This window comes from Anguilla rostrata, chromosome 6, assembly GCF_018555375.3.
Source record: "Anguilla rostrata isolate EN2019 chromosome 6, ASM1855537v3, whole genome shotgun sequence".
In the NCBI taxonomy this organism is placed as follows: Eukaryota; Metazoa; Chordata; class Actinopteri; order Anguilliformes; family Anguillidae; genus Anguilla; species Anguilla rostrata.
Genome location: NC_057938.1, coordinates 44,517,432 through 44,541,180, shown reverse-complemented (window position 1 = coordinate 44,541,180; position 23,749 = coordinate 44,517,432). Strand labels below are relative to the sequence as shown.

Sequence of the window (23,749 nt, the reverse complement as noted above, 5' to 3'; positions counted from 1 at the left end):
AATGGGTGAATTTCGGTGAGCTGAGGCACTTGATTATTCCATCCAGAAAAGTTCAGCAGCTAACAGGAAACGTTTGACCAAATGGACAAAATCTCAACCTCATTAGCATCAAACTACCCAAACCATTACATTACATAACAGGCATTTAGCAGACGCTCTTATCCAGAGCGACTTACACAACTTTTACATAGCATTTTTACATTGTATCCATTTATACAGCTGGATATATACTGAAGCAATTTAGGTTAAGTACCTTGCTCAAGGGTACAACGGCAGTGTCCTACCCAGGAATCGAACCTGCGACCTTTCGGTTACAAGTCTAGTTCCTTACCCACTGTGCTACACTCCGTCCTACACTCCACAAACCAATATTTATAAGTTGTTTACCCAGTATAAAAGCAGACTGAGTTCAACACACCAAAATTCCCATTCATATAATGGCAAAATACATTTATTCTATTGTGAAAAATGGCATTTATTGGCTTGACAAAAGTTTGGTTTACACTCACCAAATAAATATACCACATTCTTCAGGATAAGTTAGTTTTTATTTTAAAAATGATGTGAAATGTACAATATTCACAAGTTTGATTGACATAGAAATAATATTACTAAAGGACCAAATGGCCACCTGTCATTCATCCTTTCAAGTTCCAAAAATAAAAAAGGCAAAAATCCTCCGTCCTGTAAATTTACTTACTTATCCATCCAAATAATACAAGGCAAATGGTCAAAGTCCTTATTTATTAGCTGGCAGATGGTGTCAAATGGAATATGTATGACTGACAGAAAAAGTCACCAGAAGTGTTACTTAAAAAATTTTCTGACCAATCACAGAGAGCAATGGATTGAAATACATTTGTTCCCCCACACTGTGTACCGAGCAGAGGAAAAACTGATCAAAGGGTATACTGTCAAAGAACTGACTGCAATGGGGCTTGGTGTCCTTTTAAATGCCAAGTTCACATTTATATTTTCAAGTTTTAAAACAAGTTTAATGTATTGCCGGGAAGATCAGGACACCACATTCTTCCTTCACAAGTTGAGTGCAAACAGCCTCAAATCAGGGCATCATCAAGCATTTTTATGTGAAAACCAAAGTCTGACTGATGCCTTGTTTATGCACAAAGTAAATGTTTCATTATCAACTTGAAAGGATGTCACAAATTAGCCTAATGAAAAGCAAAAATTCCAAATTCCAAAATGAGGTAACAAAAAAATTTTAAAATCAAAACGAGGTAGATATTCCCCCAAAACCTCAATGGATAATTCCAGTGCATAGAAAAATTGTGTTAAAAAAACAGACTTTTTTATTGATTTCTGTCTTGATCCCATGACAATTTTAGTATGCTACCAGGACCATCTGCATTACAGCACGCAACTGCGGCAATCAGTTGCAAATCTGTAAATCTGCTTTTTGTGAATACTCTGCTAAATCTTGTGCACACCAAACCATTTAAGAAACTGCCCTCCTCTTAAATACAGAACTGAATCCATCAGAGAGCACAACCACAGGGGATACATTAACAGACATGTGATGTACATGCCTTTAAACTTTACTTTGTGGATAAGGTGTGAGAAATTCAAGTAAATAAAGCTGTAAAAAAGGTAAAACTGCAGATTTTTAAAATGTGTCCATGTCGTACCAACTCTTGTTATTCTTTCCACTGCTGGTGGTACACACACCAGTAGACCCAGATTCCACCAGTACCAGACACTTTCTTTTCAGAAAGTTTCTGCAAAATGTAATCACGGTCATCATCTTTGCCACTCCCAAAGGCCTCAAGTGCATACCCTGTTGGGGTCCAGCGTTTAATTGCCTTGGCTTGAGGTATCCTCAAACAACAGAAAAATACAGCCTCCCTAGATGCACCAGCTTGTCTTCCTCAGTCAGCTCACATACACTCCAAATGGCCTCTTCCACATCAGCATTATCGGTGCAAGGCTGATGATGCTATGGCATCCAGACGCTTCATCCAGGTGGGATCACTGCATTGCTCCCGAAGGCTCAGCTATCCATCTTCTCCTTCTTCTTGAAAAGTTTCATCAGCTGGAAAAATCTCTCAGCAATCTACAAACCAAAGTATGATAATGTTTACAAAGCGGGCATCACTGATCTTTCTCACAGCAGTAGTTAAACAGAGAAGCTACTTAAAATGCAACTTTTCATATCTCTCATATATAAATAAATTATAAAAGTTTAGAACAGAACACAAAATAAACATACCAGAGCTGGGGGTTTGTTCATCTTGGCTGAAAGAGCAGTAAATGTGTCCGGAGAAGCACCTTTCTTCTTCAGTTCAATAAGAATATCCCGGTCTTCATCCCTTTAAAAGAAAAGTGTGATGCAGGACGTCAATGGAATGCAATGTTTAGTAAAACGCAATAAATGACAGTTGGTATGTCACAACAGTTTGTAAGTTTGAAAGTATATGACCCAAATCTAAGCACTGTGAGCCAGGGTGATGTCCACTCCTTGTCAAAAAATCTCCATTCTGCAGTTTTACAGATTTGTGTCCCCATGCAACTAACTGATACTAGGAACAGTATCCAATCAATGCAGTGACTTGAACTTAAAAACAATACAACTTCAGCAAACAGTGCTGAACTAGAAGGAAATAGCAATGAATTAACTAAATGAAAGTTTAAAAGCAGCTAAGCACAGAAGATAAATTTAAGGAGAAACTTACCTGGTCCATGTCACCACCACCTCACCCTTTTTTCTGATAACATTCTTGGCAGACAAGCTATTGGGTGACAGCGGAGGAGACTTTGTTTTATTCCTCTTCTTCCTGGGTGTCCCAATCCCTTTGTTTTTAGAACCACTGGATGAGTTTTTCTTTCTCTGCTTGTGCGCCTTCTCTTGGGTATGCTCCATTTTGACTCTCTTCGCCCTCGGTTGAGAGTGGTGCTTCTTCCGTTTTTTCCTGATCACGCAGGACTTCTTTGAAGCACCACCTTCCTCGGCCATGATTACAAGTTCAGAGGGTGATGCAGATTCTGCAATCTCACTGTTTGTAGGAGGAGGCTCCACTGGCTCTTCATGAGAATGTGCAGCATTCACGTCAGGGCAATTCACAGTTTTCCCTGGTGGACTGCTTCCTGAAAGTGAATTTTTCAAGGGTACTTCACATTGAAGGTGGAGTTCAGGGTTCTCACAGGAAGCTGGCCTCTGAGATTGCCCAGGGACAATTCCATTGGGGGAAGTGTCAGGGATGGAGTGTGCAGAACCCATTGATTCCACTCTGGCTCCCACCACCTTTTGGGATTCTTTTTCAGAAGACGTGGCATTCTGGTCTGGGCTGGTAGCGATGCTGGTGGACGTGTGCCTGATCCTGACAATGAAGTGGTCGTTGGACTTTTCCATGACCACCGCCTGCATGGGTAAGTGTGGCTTGAACTGAAAGGTGGGCACTGCCGCCGCCGCCGCATCCTCCCAATTCCTGCAGCCGCTCGAACCTGCGCTGGAGTTGTCGGAGTCCAGGGCCAGGTGGATGTCCTGCTCCGTGGCATCTTCACCGTCCATCAGAGCGTCTTCGCTGTAATGAGCGCTGATGACGCTCTCTGGGGCAGACGTGGGCTCTGTGCCCTCGGGGTGCAGGAAGCTCAGGTGGCCGTCGGACTTCAGAGGAGAGGGGATGGTGAGGGAGACCGCCAGATCCTCCGCTAAAACGGAGTAGGACCTCTGCGAAGGCACTGTGGACGACGGCGTCTCTTTACAGAAGGGCAGGCTGCTGGAGGGAACTTCCAACAAGCAGCTCTCATCCAGGATTGCTGGGTTCAGAGGAATGTGCATTTTAGGGTTTGGAGAAGACAGCTTGCACGGCGAGATTGTGGACCACGTTGCAATTACTTTTGAGGGGGTCAAGGTGGTCTTGTTCGGGGTCATCACCACTAACGAACTCTCTCCACCGCTAGTATCCTTCCGAGGAGTGCCCACGGGCCAGCAGTGAGCATCCCCAATAGACACGCTGTTCTCCAGCAGGTCCGACCCCTGTAATAGGCACTTGAAGATCTCCCCCATCTGAGAGTCTGTGACTAAGTTAAAAGTCAAGCTAGATGCCTGCTGTTCAGTGAGGATTTCAAAGTCTGATTTATCCTGAACTGAGCTGTGGGACAGCCGGCGAACAAAGGTAGCCGATTTCTCTCCTGAGGAGGAATTCTTAGAATGGGAGAGAGCAGTCTTAGACGGAGAGTGAGAAGATGGCAAATCCTGTGCTTCTGATGGCTGGTCATCTTCCTCCCTGTTCATTTTAAGGTTTTTTCCCCTACTGCCCAAGCCAGTCCTGTGTGGTGTGATAGTGGGAGGCTTGACTTTGTTCTGCACCCCTGACACATCCACCAAATCAACCTCAGCAGCCTTCTTCTTTAGTGTTGGCACCGTAGTCACAGGAGGTTTAGCTGCCACCTTGGAAACCTTTTTTTCTCTATTTCTCTCTACTTTGTTCTCAGTCTTAGAAAAATGCCTTACTTCTGCTGGATTACACAGACTTGTCAATGCTGTCTGGATTTCTCTGAACAAAAATTCAAACTGTTCTTCAACAAAAGTCCATAGCTTCTTCTTCAGGCTAGGTGACTGCTGTTCAAAAATGCGATTGACAATGCCATTATTTGAGATCTTACTCATAGTGACAGAAATTATGCGATTAAGTTTGGGTTTCAGAATGCTTTCTAGGCTGCAAAATTTGCTGAAGCTAACATTATTCACAAAGTCTGTAAAAGAACAGAGAGACATGTCAATAATGCTGGAGAATAACTTCTTTGGAAGGTTCTTATGAAATTTCATGTACTTTTTTCTCAAATGGGTCTGAATCAACTTTAACATATCCATTACATCAGATATGGAGGAAGGATCGGTTTTGGGCAAAAGAGGCAGAACAGTTTTGTGCTTCTTATTTGAACTGGGGCTGTTATTAGGTGTGGAAGTCGTTTTGTTTTTCATTCCAGAATGGCCTTGTGAAATCGCTGCAGCCTTCTGGGCTTGTTTCTTGGCAAGTCTTGGAGACTTTGGGCTGGGCTGCATTTTACTGGCAGTCACAGTCTGGGTTTTTCGAAGCTGAGGACTGGGAATCACTGGGGGCTCCTCCTCCTCACTGTCACTCACGATTTCTCCCTCCTCCAGTTCGTTGTCATCTTCGGAACGGGAAGAAGGTGAAGGCAGCGTCTGATTAGAGTCCGCGGGCGGGAATTGTGTAGAGCTGCAGTGAGGTTTCTCGTTCTCCTTATTCACATCCATTCTCCTCACTCCAGTTAATGATGAAAAGTCTTCTAAAGAAAAAAATGTATATAAATATCAAGAAAGTGCCTGACTATATGACTAAATGTATAGCATTTTTATAATATATTCCTCAAAGCAAACACTCACAATAAACTGAATATCTAGCCAAACATTAGCACATTTATTATTATTTCTTTACATTAAAAAAATGTTACAGCACATAAAGCCTTCCTCCGCTTGTGGGACATCACACATTTTAAAACAGATGGGACAACAGAACTGCATTTGAAAAATTGACTGCAAATTTAATTGTAACTGAGTAATGTTGCTCATGCAGAGGAATGCATAATTATGCTCATTCATTATTTAACACCATATTCAATGTCTTTATTACATGTTTTAAATAATGCCATCTGACCAAGTCCACACAAAGCAGTCTTCCCATTGCTTGCAATATTACAGAGATGGCAAATTTTGGTTGACAGGACATCTATATTTCCCTGACAGTGAACCTTTTCACTTTGATGCTCGGGCACCCATTGTCTGTCTGTTGAGCTGCACGTTAAGTGTGTTCCACCGACTGATGCGCAAGCCCAACTTGCAGGGTGATAAGGGGCAGCTGACGTCAAGTGCTTTGGAGGATGCAGCAATGAATAAGATTGGCAATTCCAAATTGTAAAAGAAGGGGGAAAAGATTTTATAAAGGTTTTAATGCATACAGATTTACTTCATGTTTGCCTACTTTTCAAAAGCAAAACATTAAGAGCTTGCCCTTCAGTTTAATTTTAACAGACTACTGCAAAATCCGTATTTCCGAAACAACATTCATAAATAAAACGTGGCCCCTACCTTTGCTCAGACTTCTGACATGTTGGGCATTCCCAGAACAGTGAGGCAGGCTCTTCTTCACAGGTCGGATGGGGCTAGTGAGAGGGCTGATGGCTTCTGGAATGAGCTGGATGTTCTTCAGGGTCAGCATCATCGAGTCCTCGTCATGGCCAAGTGGAACCGAACTTGAAGGCTCTGTCCTGTTGTTCCATTCTTCATCTTCAGTGGAATCTGGCTCTGAAATGCAGCAATCCGGGGCAACCTGAAGAGACCCACTGCGGCCCTGCTCAGACTGCACAGTCTCGTCCCTGAACGTACTGCTCACCTTGGGCATCTCAGCGCTTTGTGGTGTTGTCAGGTTCCGGTTTGTCACAGATTTTTCAATATATTTTTCGGCCTCTGTGCTGGAAATCACTACTGTTTCCACAATACTAGGGACAACACTGTCGGTACTCTGAGAAACCACCTCTATACTAACAGTGCTAGACACAGCATCTGTGGACACATCACAAGCTTCTTCACCAGTTCGGTCACCCCTAGGATGCGTATTGACAGGAACAGAGGTGGCTGCATCTTGGCTAATGGACTCGGGCAGGACAGCAAGCCGAATCTTCTGGCACTCCAATTGGGCATTGTTGCCACTGTCAGGAGAACAATTTGCCACACAGACAATAGCTGGATCATGGGCCACAGACTCTACAGATTTAACTGACGGGGATTCACACTCCAAAGAGGTTCTCCCTTCACTGTTGGAGCTGCACATGTGGATGTCATCTGTCATTTGTACCGTGTGAACCACAGAAGCCCCAGTAAGGCCTTCTGTAGCACTATTTAGAGACTCTGCCAGCAGAGCTGTCATTACATCACCATCAACCATTTCTGATGTAGAGCCAGACCCCTGGCTGTCAATGGGCTCCTGTGATGTGGTAAGTTTGGAGCGCTGATCTACAGAGGCAGTTGGCAATTTACGGTCAGCACTTTGAAGGACTGTATTTTCATCTACAATGCTTTTTGAATCGCATTTTGTCTTCATGCTAGAAATGTGTGTCTTAACTAGACCTTCCTCCTTGCTCCGTTCATTTTCCTTTTCAACATTGTTAAGCTCTAGTTCTGGGAGTGGCCCTTGACCTTTTTCTGCCTCACAGATTTCAGAACTGTTTGCTGCTGGTGCTTCAAAGACCTCGTCCATTTCTTTAGAAATTTCATTACTGTCCAACTCATCGATCACACAAAATTCCTCTTCTAAATTAAACTGGCTGGTCTCCTCATGTGGACCTTCCGGAATATCTTCATACTGGCCACTTTCTTGTTCCTTGCATTCTGAGGACAGCCTTGATTTTTTAACTGGGGACAAAGTAAGATTGAGTGTTTCCATGAAACTTAACTTTCTATTTCGATTGCCTTCTTCAGGGAGGATTTTATCACCTGCTTCATGCCCTACTGAAGATTCTGGTTCCACACCATTATTCACTGGCACCTTAGCCAGGACTAGTGCAAGGTGTTGGGCCTGACCTTTTCTGGCCTCCTGACCTTTTTTGACCAGGTCACTGCAGTCAGTGGAAGTAGTTAAAGTGTTAGGAGTGGTTTGCGTGCCATTCTTTGAACAGACATTGCTCTGTAATACTTTGTCCTTTATCTCCTCAACTTTTCTGTTACTGTCCCTCAGCCTTTTATCGGTGTCTTTTCCTTTATTTCTCTCATAATCCGTGTTCTTATCTGTTACATAGCCTTTTCTTTCTCTGTTACAATTCCGCTCCTCTCGACTCCTCTCCTCTTTTCTGCAATGTTCTCTCATGGGACTTCCTGACCCCTTGTGGCTGGAAGCACTTGACTTGTTTGTGAGCCTGCCCTGGTCAGAGATGGAGTGCTTTCCTTCTCTGCCAAAGGACATAAGGGCATTTTGTTCACCCCTGTCCCGGCTATGACTGTGCCTGCTCTTGTGACTGCTGATCTTGGCTGGTGGCTCCATGTCTCTGGACCTGCTCTCTCGTCTGCTGATCTTAGCTGATGGCTCCACGTCTCCAGACCTGCTCTCTTGACTGCTGCTCTTGGCTGATGGCTCCACTTCTCCGGACCTGCTCTCTCGATTGATGCCCTTAGCAGGTGGCTCTATGTCTCTGTACCTCATTTTTTGTGAGTGAGAACTGGAGGCTGTGCGGTATGAACTGCCTGTTGTTGGACTATGGTTCCTCTGATGTGGAGGGCTTTTGCCCCTCTCCAAATTCCTGTGAAGCTCTGAGTACGAGGCCTGGTGCCTGGCTCGGCTGGAGTTCATGCAATCCTTTTCAGACTGCTTGCTTTCTTTGCCAGACTTCTCCCTACTATTCAATTTCTTTTCTTTGCTGGCATCCAAGGCACCACGGTGGTCTTGGTGGTCCCCTACCTCAGAACGTTGGGACTTTCTGCTTTTGTCCAGGGAATTGACAGTTTGCATTCTAAAATCTTTCTGTTTGTCATTATTCTCCAGATATGATTTGCAAGTTTGCTGGATCAGACCCTTTTGTTTGGGAGTTTGTAGAATATTAGGATCTCTGTCGCTACTGGTAACATCTGAATCACTGAGACTATCGGGAACCCCAGAGTCAGTTCTTGCGGATCTTGAATTTTCAGAAGAGGCAGTTGTCACAAGAGAAGTAACCAGGGGTTCAGGGTGCAAGCTGACACTTCTGGCCTGTGTGTGAGTTTTAGGAAGTCCCTTTGGAACACCGTTCACCCTTGAGCGTTGATTTTCGGGCCGTGCAGCTGGATTATGGGTTGGCGCAGAATTCTGGCTGGAATCTTGGTTCCTCTGGAAATTATTCTGTGATCGAGTGAAAGATGGACAATATCCACCCCTTCCACCTCTGAAAATTGAAATATAAAAACGTAAGTCCTCATTTACTTTGAATTAAAATCAATAACAGCTGTAGAAAACAAAAAATGTCAGCACTAAAATGCAGAACATAGAAATGCAGATCCATGGGGCACATTTTTAAAAATGGTTCATGCACATTTCATAAACATGTGTTAAAAAGAAACAAAAAAACTTGCCTTTGAGTAAGCCTGCTTATCTCGTCATCCTTCCGCAAAATCTCCATCCGGGCAGTTTTAAAGAGAGCACATATGTTCTTCTTGAGACACATATTTTGTGTCTGCAAACTTGTGTTCTTGAAAGAAAACAAACAAAAATAAAACACACAGCAGGCCTAAGGAAAGTGCAAATTCATGAAACTCATTATGATGTCAGTTTCATATGAGAACGGATACATGAACAAGAGATCATTGGAAAGGGACGTACAATTATACAACGGCAATGGGCAGCTAGGATCAGAAACAGCTCAGTGAACAATTTCAGGCTAATGGTTTCGTAAGAAATTCTGAAGCGTGGCAAACAAAGCTTGCTGTATTAGCCTCAACACACACACTCAGTGGATGCCCTTGGGAAATTTGGTTGTTCCAATGACATAAGGAGCTCAAGACAAACATCATGTGACCCATACCAAAATTATTAGTAACTTTAATAACAGTGCACAAATTGGATTCTTAAGATAATTTGACGCTTTTCACCAGTTGTCACTGAAAAATAAGGAATTCTTTTTTTTAAATTTAATTCACTAAATGTTGAAATAAAGAATCAAAGACACACCTGCAGTTGAATTTGCTCTAGCTTTTGCAGCAATTCTTTCACATGGTTTTGTGCTGCATCCAATTTGGTCTTAAGCTGCAAATTAAAAGGGTTATATCCAGAGTTAAACCATAACCTCAATTAAATGGCACATAACCTAGCAACTTTCTATAACAAAATTATTTTTAATGCTCAAATACTCAATGAAAGCGAACATGTACAGAACCATTTATTTATAAGACATGAATGGTCAAATTAGATGAATGGGTCAGAAGTAATGTTACCACTAGCAAGGAAAATGCTAATATCACAAATAGGGGTGTCAGAAAATATTGATACACGTGAGTATCGCGATATTATGTTTTGTGATACTGTATCCATTCTCAAAAACACTGTATCGATTTTTAATTAATAGTTTACATGCAAAGATTCCTGGCAGACAGTGGTTCATTTTGTGTTGTGTTTAAACCCCCGACCGCTAGACAGCCATTTGACTCTTCCACTCTTATTCAGATTTTATGCATATGGTGGTGTGTTCTTTATACTATGACAGTTTTCCTAAAATTAGATTTAAAACATCGTAATATATCGCCTTGCTTACAGTATCGCAATATATTGAATCGTAACCCCTGTATCATGATACGTATCGCATCGCCAGATTCTTGCCAATACACAGCCCTAATCACAAACCTCATTGCAAGTAGCTTCTTTTTCCTGCTGCTCCTCTTTGATTATTTCTTCATATAAATCCATAGAATCTTTTAGTCTTCTAGGTGAGAAGGGTGTGCAAGATTTCTCTGAAACACAAAATAAAGCCTCAGTAGCCACTTCTTATTTGACCTGCAATATTAATTCTTGCTATCTTCCCTTTTTCTTGTGGGGGAATGGGAATGTACCCATTCTGTAACCCAATTACTCAGAAGAGAAGACGCTGAATAAACTAGCACCATTGATCCATTGTTGGATTCAAATTAACCTGGTCAAGAACAGTAATCTCACCCACATTTCTCCACACAATACCATACAACATTCACCTGCAGTTAGGCTGATCCTGGGACTGTTGTCCAGGCCAGAGTAAATATCCACCGAATCATCATCGTGGGCCACAGGAGATTCTGAAAGAGAAAATACTTGTGGGCTTTGCTTCATTTTCACCTGTTTCCATACTTGAATGTTAGTCCCGCCTATCACCAATGACTCTAGATCTTCAGTCCATTCCTCAGTGCACCCATGGTGTGAAAATATACCACATCATACAGCAGAAAGATTGCCAATAATTTAATGTAATTTTATAGTACCTATTTTTCATGCCAGGTATTGCCATTACCACAGAACATTTCTGTCCAAGGCATGGAAATTTGTTCAAGGAAACATTTCTTGAGAACATACACAAAAGTGAGTAAAGATTAAATGCTTAATGCCAACAGCATAAAGTAAAATAATTGTTTTTGAAATATGGCCACATCCGGTTCTACCCTAGAGCATGTACGTCAACTTGCTAGTTAACTGAGACATACAGAGGTAGATGTGATTATATTTTTAAATGAATAAGTTGACTTCATCAAGAAAATATGCAAAACAAACTAAATCAAAACTGACACCTCTCCCTCCTTTGTATTAAGTATTTATCACAGAAAGTGGTTCCTACTCACCCAAATGTCCAGAGCCAAGATCCCCATACATATGGTCCAAAAAGCCTTGCTCCATCTTACTCAGCACTCAAAAACAACCTTCCCAAAGTAGCTTCATTAGGAAAAACTGAAAATTGGTAGTCAGTGTTAGCCAGAAAGTGTTTGGTAGCTAGCTAGTCGTCACACCATACAAGTTCTGAAACTGAAGCTTTACAAAACAAGATGATTGACCGCTAACTATAACTGATAGCATAAAGATAATGCCCACAGAATCACACAAAAAATCATCAAATGCTATTTAGCTAGCCTTAGTGAAGTTAGGAAGATATGCCCAACCACACAGCATTATTAGCCAGCATGCTAGTTTTCTGTGGACAACTGAAGACATAACAAATCGAAACGCAGACAGACATCTGGCTACTTATCCATATCAGATCAGACACTGCAAGTTACAACTTCCCTGCACTACCGACAGCAAGGGAGTTTGTTAGCCAGAAGATAAACAGAAGGCAGACAGAAGATAAACCTCGTCTTACCGGTTCTCGAACTCCATGTTGACAGTGTCCAATATAAGCTAAAACCAGCTAGCACATACTTCCTAAGGCCTAGTGTAATATAGTAAATAATGTGGTCTCCTTCCAATTAACATCAAGTAGCTAACGTTAATTTTAACAAAGCAAAGGTTGCACTAAAAGCACACGTATCAGCACATTACTTACCGTGTATAGTTAGGTCGGTCGTTCTGAACAATTATCCAACTCACTATCTAGGTTGTTCCCTTTCACCAAACTAGCAAAGAGACGCGCCAAGCCACCAGGACCTTCCCCAAAACAGGAAATAACGACATTTTCCCGCGGTCTCTGTGAGCGTAATGGTACTTCCGGAATTTTGATCATGCATCCACAATGAGGTTCCTGTTTGCAAGATTATACAATTTAAGATACACACAATGAACGGACCGTTTTAGAAAGCGAACTGTATAGCTGCATCCTTGCTAATTGGAATCGACAGTCTATACGTGTTCGTAAAAAAACAAGCCATTATTGTGTAGACAGTTCATGAAGCATAGCTACATGCTGTCTCAGACTGAACATTACTACCAGCTATCTTGTATTTTCCTCAATTAAACTCCTTATTTTCAAGTAACTACATTGATTTCAAAGTTTGGGAAGCTAATTTAGTAGATAACACGCGTAAAATATCCACATGTAAATACGGAAAAAGGTTTTAAATGACTCCCAAGTCAAACAATTGTGTAATTTAAACTTTACCTAAAAGTAATGCAATTTGATTTTCATGTTAAAAATGAAACACATTATGCATGTACACTCTGAGAACCTCAGAATATCAGAAATGATTCAGCAGACATATGAACAGGTATCTATTTTTTATTATAACTATAAGGTAAGAACAGCAACGTAAGCATCTCCTAGAAAACTGAAGACTAGCGACACCGCTCACCGACCCGGAAGTGTTTCACTCATACCCACATGTGGACTGGTTGGGGTTTTAATAGTGACGGGAACGTGCTTGCTATGTTGTGATACAACCTAGAAAGGAAAGCTTTCATAGAAAGGGATGAAACCTGCGATCCCAATAACATAGTATATTACTGATAAGTACATACATAGCACAATTCAGGAATTTAGAAGGGAGCGATCTTGCTAAAACAACTAGATGGAAAATTTAGAACTGAATCTGTCATCACTGGGTATAATTGCCAGACATGTTGAAAAAAGTCGCAACGAACTGAGCAAGTATTTGGCTAAACAGGTAAGATTTGTTGAGCTATACTTTTCATTCATCGTACTAGTATTGGTGTAGAATGGTTTCGTCTTCTTTCGAAAGCAAGCAAGATTGCCAGCTGAAATATCTTATTACCTGTTAGGTTGAACACGTATAATCGCATGCACAGTCCTGTTTGTTGCTAGAGCTCCTTAACTGGGAATATCTTGTCTCATAGTAAATGTATATTTCTGCCAGAGCAAACCTTTAAAATGGCAGAGAACATAACGGTTTTTCCTCAAGTGCTGTTGAGGTTAAAGTTAGCTACCTAAAGTATTTTTGTCAGAATGACAGGCCTTAACTGATAACTGACAAAGATGTATTGAAAAATTGTTGGGGAAAAACCTCCTTGGCTAAGGATTTGATACTCTTGACATATTATAGCTGTTTTTGGTGATTTCCAGGCCTATGTTCAGCATGTGAGGATTGTGGTGGACTGGAACTGAATTTGTTTTCTATCCCCTAACAGAACCTAACTAACTTTTTAATTTTTGTCCCTCTTTAACGTATGGATGACCGTTTTTGTGTAGATATGGAGTCAACAGGATCGGCAGGCCATCCTCTCCTGTCTTGCTGAGCTGCTGTTGGAGAAAGACTACACCCTCCTGATCGCCCGTCACCTCAGGCCCCTGGTGCTGGACTTGCTGGAGAGAAACGCAGAGAGGATAAAAGCAGACAGTAGAATAAACCATGACCTTCATGAACGGCTATGCGTGGCTCTTAGCAAGCTCCTGAACATCAGCCCAGATGCACGGGTGTAAGTTCCAAGCCCCTCATGCATTCCGCACTGTTCCCTGGATCACAGTGCTGATTAGTTTGTTAACATTATAGATCAGAGCTGTCTGGTCCTGTTCCTGGAGATTTTGCCATCCTGTAAGTTTTCATTTCAACCCTAAGTTGGCACACATGATTGTGCTAATTAGCAGCTCAATAACACCTTAAGCTGTTGAATGAGGTGTGCTTTGTTAGGGTTGGAGTGAAAATCTACAGGACAGTAGAGCTCCAAGAAAAGGGTTGCCCTGTTATAGACACTTTATTTAAGAAATGGTGCTGTCTACAGAAGAGAGTCAGGGACAGTGTTTAATGGATATTAAGTATTTTTAAATCAGTATTGTTAGGACCATTGACCAGTGTCTGAAAAACACTTTTGCTGATTCATTTTTGAATAATGATACTGGTGACTTTTTTTTCTTGTTAAACCTGATATTCAGATATACATGTTGAACGATAATTATGGAGTATACTCTATAATTAGTTTAGGTCCTATCTAACGGCCTCCTTATTTAACAGTTTGTTTCCCAAGGTTAAATCACGTCAATATTTAAATAATATTTGTGTTCTTTTTTTGTGGCTCTGACCTTCAGGTTTGCGTCGGAGTACTTCCGCAATGCCCCTCCGGCATTCCAGAGGCTTTTCTTCACCAGCGCCGAGGCGTCGTCCGTCCAGTATGGGCCCAGGCGCATGAAGCTGCGGGACCTGATGGGGGCCACCCTCCGCTTCCTGCGCAGCGACTGCGCCAAGTTCCGGGAGCTGTGGGACTGGAGCGCCTGCGTGTCTCAGCTGCTCACCAGCGACGTCATGGTCCGATGGTGAGCCAGCATCTCCCCGCTCGCAGGCCACCAGGCTTCCTCTGGCCGAAGATCGGCTCTCACAGTCAGAAGCCGAAAAGCCGGTAATGTTGTTTCATTTTTTTGTTTTTTTCCCCTTTCAGGTACACGGCTCATTGTCTGGCACTGGTGTCTCACATGACGGACAATCAGAAAACCATCTTCCTGAGGAAAGTGCTGTCGAGTGAGGAGATCCTGCATCTTAAAATAAAGTAAGTTTCTTGTTTCACTGGAAATTTTGTGTGAAAACGCGTATGATGTTGCAATTTGATTTTGGTGTTTTCCCAATTCTACTAGCAATTTATACCATGTATTGCATCAACTTACTGCCTAATTCTTTTCCTGTATATGCAGTTGACCAGTTAACTTGATGTTAGTTAACTGAATCTACTGCATATTAACTCTGGAAGTAATAACCTTTTGTGATGTGTTGAATCTTCAGGTCTCTTGAGGAAGAACAGCTGTTAGAAGTAGAAAAGGCTCTGGTGTTGGCTAATCAGGGCTCTGTGATGTGGCGTCAGGACAAGTGCAACAAGTTCACCAGGGGTCAGGTGGTGTCGGAGGACCTGTCCCAGAATGTTGTTGCGGTCTGTGGAGTGGTTTTGCCCAAGAAGATGCTCAAGCAGCAAGAGCCAGTAAGATGAAAGGATCAAATTAAATATGATCGTAGGACATGTTGTTTAAACAGTATGTGTAACTGGAAGTCTATTGTTCAAATTTGAACCATTCTGTCTGACTATAGTGCATCTCAAAGGATCTGGTGTTGGTGGACTCAACATGCCAGAACCTGCGTAGGCTGGCATTGGCTGTGTCATCTCAGAAGGCTGTGCTTCTGGAGGGGCCAATCGGATGTGGAAAGACTGCTCTGGTGGAGTATCTTGCTGCTGTGACAGGGCACGTGAAACCTCCAGAAATGTTGAAGGTTCAACTTGGTGATCAGACGGACAGCAAGGTAACAGGCAATGGTTTCATATTTATGATACTCTAAACATGTTATAATGTTCCATGTTTTCTGTGTAAACAGCATTTACAGGCTTTAAGAAGCATTTCTGATGATTTTCTGTGTCTGTTTAATGAAACCGAATTGTACCAGAATATTTATAATCTAGTTTGTGGAACTGTTGTTCAAAGACCCAGCATTTATCTTGTTTTATAGGTCCATAAATTTGACCTCTTAAAGGCAAAGACAAGATTTATTTACATCTAAATGAGCACTCTCTGTGAGGAGATTCAAACATCATCCTGCCACTCAGAACATGTATCATTCACTCCTGTTCTAAGTGCTCTCGTGCATCCCTTTTAATTAATATAATTAAATGTCATTTCAGATGTTGCTCGGGATGTATCGCTGTACAGACATTCCTGGGAAGTTTGTTTGGCAGCCTGGTACACTGACACAGGCTGTTTCCCGGGGTCACTGGATCCTGCTGGAAGATATTGACCATGCACCTTTAGATGTGGTGAGGATCTTCGCAACCAAAAAAAAACCTTTGAAATTGCCTTGGATTCTTCATAAGCAATTTTTAAAACTATGTTGATGATCTTTTAAGCACAGGCTGTGGAAGTATTTAGTACACAATAAATTCAGAAACTGTGATGAATGTGAATCAAACAGGAATGCGTGGTAGGACTTACAGAGGTTTTTCCATGTTGCAGATATCTGTGTTGCTTCCTTTAATGGAGAACAGGAAGTTGATCATCCCAGGCCGGGAAGACTGTATTGAGGTGGCTCCCGGCTTTCAGTTCTTTGCCACAAGAAGGTGCGAGCATGAGAAGGATCTAAATGACAAATGACCGGTGCTCCACACTGGTGAAACATCTAAGCAGTCCCAAAATGCCTTGAGCCTTTGTACAATGTTGTGTGTGTAATGTGACATGTCTTATGCTTACCATGAAGGCTGCATGCAATGAGTATGCACATTGTTTTGTGCACAGAATGTTATAGATAATATCTGGCCTGAAATATAAATTATTAATTTGTCGAATACAGCTGCACACAAGCATACATCCTGTTTGTCGTCTTCAGTTTTATTTCCTTCAGATTATTATGGTTTTAAAGCTACTATATGTAGTTTATTGTTTGTAGATTATAAGGTCTGTTAATTAAACTGTTTTGTTGCATTTGTGTGCTGTTCTGTACTTTCCTGTTCTTTCTTTACAGTGGATCACTGATTAAGTTAAGTTGAACCAACGAAAATATTAAAAGTAATAATTAACATGTTTGTTGTGCCATGGTGTCTTTGGTGTTTTAAGGTTGTTCTCCAGTGGTGGAGGCTGGTATAGGCCACAGAACACCCACGCCAATCTTCTGGACAAGTACTGGACCAAGCTGCAAATGGGAAACATGACCAGAGAGGAACTGAAGGAGGTGAGCCCACCAAGGGTTGCCCCCCAAAAAGGAACAAACCCAGAGCAGTGCCCTTGATGTGTAATGTAATTGGCTCACTCTCACAGACTGATTTATGAGCGCTTGGGTTTCATTTTCTAGGTACTGCTAAAGAAGTATCCAAACCTAGCCGTGGTGGTGGAGCGTCTGCTTGACATCTACTGCCATCTGACGGGAGACAAACACCAGGCGACGGAGCTGGGCCTGCAGCGTAACCAAGGAAACCCGCAACAGCCCGAGGTGCACAGGGCGGAAGACGGGGCTGCAGGGCTGGAAGGGAGAGGGCTGTCCCTGAGGTAAGAACTCCGATCACTGGCACAGTGGGTGAAGGAACGTTACAAACCCTTTGCTGATTCACCAGTTAATCTTTTCATCTCGGCTCTGATGACAAACAGTCGTTGGCCGTCAGCCTGGTATGTTGATTCGGAAGGAAACGGTGCCAAGGAGAATGAGTGTTTGGGATTAATATGTTCAGATTTCTATCACTCTTTATGACTCTTGGCAGCCTTTTGTATGTGTTTCTTCCATTGGCGAAATGACACAGCGACACCATCAGTATTTCATGCTGGGTCAAATAGGAGATGGAGTGCACTGCACACAATCACAGGGGTTAATATAAAACCTTGCCAATTTGCACCCGCCCTCAGGCTTTTAATTAGCTTTCCAGTGGACGCTGGTAAAGTCAATGCTGAATTGATTGTACTGTACTCTGTTCCATGTCACATCAGGACAGCCATATTAGATAAAGCACAGGTCTGTGCCTACCAACTTGTGGAGGACCACTCAATGCGGTTAATGTACAGTCTGTCCTTTTGGGCAACCTACAAAAATTGAATTTGGGCATGTACAACACTGTCTTTGTGAATAAAACGCAAAGTGGAGTTGCCCCTACATGGACCAAAAGGTATGGCATTGGGACAGTTGTGCCACTGTGTATTATGTGTTGCTGCCACTGGAACTGGCTCACTTGTCTTTATTGATAACTTGACTGCTGATGGCATGAAGTGAAGTATTTGTGTTTATTGTTTCATTTCAAATCCAGTGTGCCGGAGTGGAGAGTCTCTGTCCAAATGCTTACAGACTGCACTATATGTACACATGCATGCTCACACACACACACACACACACACACCTGTAATGAATCATTCATAAGTTTCATTTTCTAAAAGCTGTCAGTCTGTGGCACTGTTTCCGTTCATCATTACAGAGAAGCCTTTTTATTATTTTTCTCCAAAGTGCAGAGCGGATTGTCTGTAATTACCTGTCTGGCTTCTTGCCATCATGAGTGAGCTTTGTGCTATTTCCAAACAGGGACTTACTGAAGTGGTGCGAGAGGATCACAAATAACTTCAGCAGCACTTCCTCCGCCACGGCGCACAACGTCTTCCTGGAGGTGAGGGTTGCCCACGGGCGCAGCATCTGCTCCGTGCCTCTGTTTATCCAGTTAACGGGAGGCTCCCGTTTTATCCCAAAATCATTGAGATCCACTGCCCGTTTCAATCTGGGCTGTTGGTGCGGCTGTTAGCTCTCAATGAGGTCAGATTTCCCCGTCCACTTACAGTGCTGAGTGATTCGACCTTTCGGTGTTGGATACCTATGACTCTTTTTGTTTTTGGGGTAAAATATGTGTTTGTACGTAATTATAAGGTGCTCGTGTTGACTTTAAGGCCCTGGATTGCTTCACCGCCATGCTGTCCAGTACAGAGAGCAGGCTGAGGATGGCGGAGGCTATCGGGAGCAGGCTGAACATCTCCAAAGAGAAGGTAGCTAACAGGCTGCAGTATATCTGGGTTGCTGTGGAGGAAGAAGCTGACCGGTAGCGGGTGCTAACGGGTGTGGTCTCTCTCTCTCCCTAAGGCCCAGCACTTCTGCCAGATGTACCTGCCTTGCATCGCCATGACGGAGACGGAGGCCACCGTGGGCAGGGCCAGCCTCAGCCGGAGACAGAACGAGGCAGTCCGGATCTGCACGTAAGCCCCCCTGCGGTGCACGCCTCCCCGGCTCTGAGCCAAAAATCGCTCGTGAGGCGATAGGCTTCCCACCAGTGAACTGAATAAATATTTCATGGATCCTAAGCGGCTCACTGCCGCTGAAAAGCACGGAACGCGCTTACGGGCTGTTTTTTTTTTAATGGTATCCTTAAGTTTCCATTACACCTGGAGGTTAGAAAGTACGCAAATGGGGGATGTTGTGTTCAAAAAAGAGACTTATAGGGTTTACTTGAAATGAATCATTGAAAGAAAACCTAAAAGCATTGTTGAAGGTGGATAATGTTTTAATGTTATTGTAGTTGGCTGTTGTAGTCTGTGTTTTCGTAACGGGGGGCATGAGCGATGTGGCCTGTACCTCACGCCGCCGCGTCTGTGTGCAGAGAGAGGCAGACGTTCGCGGCTACGCGGCCCTCCTCGGTGCTCCTGGAGCAGCTGGCCGTGTGCGTGAACAAGGGCGAGCCCATTCTGCTGGTGGGGGAGACGGGCACGGGAAAGACCTCCACCGTCCAGCACCTGGCCGGTCTCACAGGTGAGCGGCGAGCGAAACGCAGCGAAGCCGCGGCGCGTGCGAGTCGGTATCTCCCGCTGACCTCCCCCTTCCCCATGTCCTCTCCGCAGGACACAGGCTGCGGGTGGTGAACATGAACCAGCAGAGCGACACGGCCGACCTCCTGGGAGGGTGAGTGGAGGGGAGGCCGTTTCCAGTCCGTCGAGCAGCGCAGATCTTTCGGCCCCAGAGAGCGAAATTAATTAAAAATGTCAATTAAGGACGTGCATAATAAGTACACAGCAAATGGATTGAAAACAAGTAATAGACATTGCGAATTTTGCCCCACAGTCATTGTTTAATTTGGAAAATACAAATGTGATTAGAGCTAAGGAAGAACAACCAATTTGACACAGCTGTCCAAATACTTTTGCATTTAACTGTATATATCCACTGGGGAAAAAGTACGTGCCATCATCTCCATTTAAAATGTACTGTGTACCATCCATTCATCTGTGCACACAACCAACTTCCATACAAAACAATCAATGCTGTGTCCTTCCCTTTAGCGATGCTCTTATTAAACTATCTGTCCAGGGATATTGATATTTTACACCCCAGGTGAGTCTAGCTTTGTTAACCCCTTCTTCTTATGGTGAGGGAATCCACTGGAAGTATCTGTTGGTTTTGTGAACGGTGTTCCTTTCTTACTTTGACCACAGATAGGCAGTCCACTGGAAAGTAGCAGCTAGTTTTGTGAGAGGTGTTCCTTTCTTACCTTGACCGCAGGTATAAACCCGTGGATCACAAGCTGATCCTCCTGCCCCTCCGCGAGGCCTTCGAGGACCTGTTCTCCCAGACCTACTCCCGCAAGCAGAACGAGACCTTCCTGGGCCACGTGCAGACCTGCTTCAGGGGCAAGCGCTGGCAGGACCTTCTCAAGCTAATGGACCACGTGTGCAAGTCGGCCCTCACCAAGGAGCTGCAGAAGAAGCCCAACGGTACCGGACCCAACAATGTCTCTTCTCTCGACCATCTCATCTGTTGTGACGCAATATTGTTGTGGATTTTTTAAATGAATTATCTCTCTCTTTCTCTCTCTCTCTAAATCTCTCTCTCTCTCTCAAATTCAAGTTCATATTGCTTTAGGGGAGGAAATACATACGTAAATATTACCAGAACATACAGAAGTCAATTAAAATGCATTTGTTTAGCATAATAATAATGAAAATGGTTATGCACAAAACAAAAACAACACAATAACAATATGAATGTTGATAAGTATGAAAAATCTGTCTCTCTCTCTTTCTGTAGCAGCCTTTCTGAAAGAGCAGTGGGAGGCTCTGACCCTCAGACTGAGTCAGACCCAGCAGCAGATCAGAGCCAGTGAATCGGCGCTGGTCTTTGCCTTCGTGGAGGTAGGGAAAACCCCTGGTCCCTATTTCTGTGTCACCCCTGCGCCGCGCTTTTAGCAGACCGCGTGACTGACAGTGCGTTTATTCAAGGGAACGCTGGCGCAAGCAGTGAAGAGAGGGGAGTGGATTCTACTGGACGAGATCAACCTGGCCGCGGCCGAGACGCTGGAGTGCCTTAGCGGTCTCCTGGAGGGTACCGCCGGGTCCCTGGTGCTGCTGGACCGAGGAGACACAGGTCAGACTCCCCGAGCGGACCGCAGTGACTCGACAACCTTCTGATGCTATTCAGTCGTATGGCAGCATTCTGCTGAGATTTCTCTTGTGTCTACAAGGTTCTTTCAGGATGAACGGGATGTTTAACTAAAGTAAATGCAGCATTTGTTTGCCCTTGTTGACTGTTGTCTCCTTCTGTGTGCAGAGCCTCTCGTTCGTCACCCAGACTTCCGCCTGTTTGCCTGCATGAACCCAGCCACCGACGTGGGGAAGAGGAACCTGCCGCTGGGCATCAGGAACCGGTGAGTGCAGCTGCCTGGGCTACCAGGAGGGGGCAACGGTGCCGGATCTCCTCTCACGGTGGCGATCGCATCAAGTCCGCCCTGACATAGGAGTATGGGATTATCAGGGAACAATCAAACACTGCAGTGGCCTTTGAAAACTGTGGGTCTGTGGCTTGAGCTACGCAGTAAATAATTATCCATCCTTAAGTGAGTTTGCCTCTAAATTAAACTGGAACCAATGAAGAATTGCTTGGCCGTTGGCATATCTTGTGTATGAAACTCTGTTTGAGAGGCATGTCAAGCACAGCTTAAGGCCAGGGCAGCGGTCCATCTCTCTTGCTGTGACCCTTATGAACTTCAGCGACTGTGGTTTCAAGAGATCTCTATGTGTTGTGGTCCCCAGGTTCACAGAGCTGTACGTGGAGGAGCTGGAAAACGAAGCCGACCTGAGGATCCTGGTGGCAGACTATCTGAGAGGCTTGAATATCCACAAGAGCTCTGTCAACGGGATAATAAGGTGAAGACTCTGTCTCCCCTTACCGCACTAGTGTGCTTTCTGTGTAAGCTAGGAGATTCAGCAAGACTTTCTGCTGCTTATTTTAGCTTTGCTTTATTTTTGTTTAACCTTTGTTCTCTTGCAGCTTCTACCTGTCTGTCCGCAAGGAGGCCCGGTCTCGGCTAACGGACGGAACCGGACACAAGCCACACTACAGCCTGCGGACCCTGTGCAGAGCCCTGAAGTACGCTGCCGCCAACCCCTGCCGCAGCGTCCAGCGGTCACTTTATGAGGTAGGCTACAGAAACCAGGGCTCCTCACAGGAGGCCAGTTTAAAGTCAGTGTTGTGCTGCTCAGTGTAGTGTTCCATAGATAGACAGTTTTGTGTAATTTCCGCTTTTGGCCGATTTATTTTCAGGGCTTTTGCCTGAGTTTTCTCACCCAGCTGGACCGAAGCTCCCACCCAGTAGTCCAGAAGCTCGTTTGTCAGTACATCTTGGAGGGAAACGTCAAATGTGTAAAGCAGGTATGTGGCCTTGATGCACTTGGCAAAGTGTAGTGCTGAAGCCGCCCCCGTCCTCCATTTTCCCTAGAATTCAAACTATTGCTTTGATTGGTCAACTCAATGATTGGTCTCTCTCTTCACTCCAGCCCCTTCCGGAGCCCCTAGGCCGCCCCTGTGTTCACATGGAGGGGTACTGGGTCTCCCAGGGGGAGATGGAGCCGGCTGTTGACCACAGTTACATCCTCACCCAGTCCGTGAAGCTCAACCTCCGTGATCTGGCCCGAGTGGTGTCCGCAGGGTAGGAAAAGGGTCTTCATCCATCCCTTTATCGCTGGGGTTTTCTCATTGGTCAACCGTCGCGTGCTTTGTCACCTCGCCGTCGCTCATCGTTCGTGTCTCTCTGTGGCAGTCGGGTCAACAGTTTATGGATTTTTACATTGTCACCGTTGCCGTTAACTATGAGTACGCCCATCAATAGTCCCAAATAAGTGGTCAATTGATCTTTGCCCTTTGTAATGAGGTGAACTCAGGGTGTTTGAGTGATAACTCTGGGTAATGAGCGATTTATTGAGTCTTCTTTCTGGCAGTCCTGCTTTTTGGTGACCTGCTGCCATTGGTTCCCCCCTCCAGGAACCACCCGGTGCTGATCCAAGGGGAGACGTCTGTTGGGAAGACCAGCCTGATCCGGTGGCTGGCAGCAGCCTCAGGAAACCAGTGCGTGAGGATCAACAACCACGAGCACACGGACATTCAGGAGTACATCGGCTGCTATGCTTCCGACAGCTCGGGGAAGCTGGGCTTCAGAGAAGGTGGCTGCTGCTTGCTTTCTGTTCTGCATTGGTCTCTACAGGCCTCGGTTGTTTGGTAGCCTCTAAAGGTGTAAATGTGTAGCTGTTGGGGGAGCAAAAGCAAGTTTTTTGCCATTAAATTTTAAAATCTTTATTTCGCCCCATTTTCCAGGTTTATTCTTACCTCCAGAGTTCAGTCAGAACACTTTTTCAGTTGGAGCCTCCTCATTTATGAGCTCCTTGCCTGTGGAGATAATGTCCTGCTGTACTTACTCCACTTTTACGAAATCTCTAGAAATATGGTTGAGATCAATTTGGCGCTGTCATCATTATAACTGTCAGTCTTCTGTTTTTATACTCTATTTTAGTCTAAATTCCATGTCATAATTTAATTCACTATTGATAAAGTATGTGGATGACCTGACAAGGGAATACCAATGGAGATTAACTCTTGAGCTAAATCTACATTTATGTGATTGCTGATATGTAGAGTGTTGTGTATTGTCCCTTT

At 44.0% G+C, this 23,749-nt stretch overlaps 2 protein-coding genes across 5 annotated transcripts in view; one reads left to right on the top strand and one right to left on the bottom strand.

Moving 5' to 3' along the window:
- Positions 1-435: 435 nt before the first annotated feature.
- Positions 436-12,209, bottom strand: casp8ap2 (caspase 8 associated protein 2). Of its 2 annotated transcripts, none has more exons than XM_064339954.1 (10): positions 12,001-12,209; positions 11,303-11,408; positions 10,685-10,765; positions 10,341-10,447; positions 9,672-9,746; positions 9,077-9,192; positions 6,068-8,889; positions 2,691-5,265; positions 2,228-2,327; positions 436-2,071 (listed from the first exon to the last, which is right to left on the bottom strand). In XM_064339954.1, exons 2-10 carry the CDS (start codon positions 11,355-11,357, stop codon positions 2,009-2,011), a joined length of 5,994 nt encoding a protein of 1,997 aa, XP_064196024.1. In that variant the 5' UTR covers positions 11,358-11,408; positions 12,001-12,209; the 3' UTR covers positions 436-2,008. The 2 variants fall into 2 exon arrangements, with proteins under 2 accessions (XP_064196024.1, XP_064196023.1); XM_064339953.1 differs by having other exon boundaries at positions 2,691-5,268; positions 12,001-12,208.
- A 549-nt stretch (positions 12,210-12,758) lies between these two features.
- mdn1 (midasin AAA ATPase 1) overlaps positions 12,759-23,749 on the top strand; it is a 45,982-nt gene continuing 34,991 nt past the window's right edge. For 2 of the 3 annotated variants that reach the window (XM_064339951.1, XM_064339950.1), the window contains exons 1-24: positions 12,759-13,054; positions 13,597-13,823; positions 14,431-14,655; positions 14,778-14,885; positions 15,116-15,308; positions 15,416-15,625; positions 16,002-16,133; positions 16,330-16,433; positions 16,927-17,041; positions 17,162-17,355; positions 18,371-18,452; positions 18,727-18,822; positions 18,917-19,029; positions 19,431-19,579; positions 19,669-19,729; positions 20,327-20,538; positions 20,852-20,955; positions 21,043-21,187; positions 21,371-21,467; positions 21,853-21,966; positions 22,091-22,238; positions 22,364-22,471; positions 22,597-22,748; positions 23,081-23,259. In XM_064339951.1, the coding sequence (XP_064196021.1) occupies positions 12,959-13,054; positions 13,597-13,823; positions 14,431-14,655; positions 14,778-14,885; positions 15,116-15,308; positions 15,416-15,625; positions 16,002-16,133; positions 16,330-16,433; positions 16,927-17,041; positions 17,162-17,355; positions 18,371-18,452; positions 18,727-18,822; positions 18,917-19,029; positions 19,431-19,579; positions 19,669-19,729; positions 20,327-20,538; positions 20,852-20,955; positions 21,043-21,187; positions 21,371-21,467; positions 21,853-21,966; positions 22,091-22,238; positions 22,364-22,471; positions 22,597-22,748; positions 23,081-23,259 (3,364 nt within the window). In that variant the 5' untranslated portion in view covers positions 12,759-12,958. The remainder of the gene's footprint in view (positions 13,055-13,596; positions 13,824-14,430; positions 14,656-14,777; positions 14,886-15,115; positions 15,309-15,415; positions 15,626-16,001; positions 16,134-16,329; positions 16,434-16,926; positions 17,042-17,161; positions 17,356-18,370; positions 18,453-18,726; positions 18,823-18,916; positions 19,030-19,430; positions 19,580-19,668; positions 19,730-20,326; positions 20,539-20,851; positions 20,956-21,042; positions 21,188-21,370; positions 21,468-21,852; positions 21,967-22,090; positions 22,239-22,363; positions 22,472-22,596; positions 22,749-23,080; positions 23,260-23,749) is intronic. The other variant, XM_064339952.1, reaches the window with a different exon arrangement.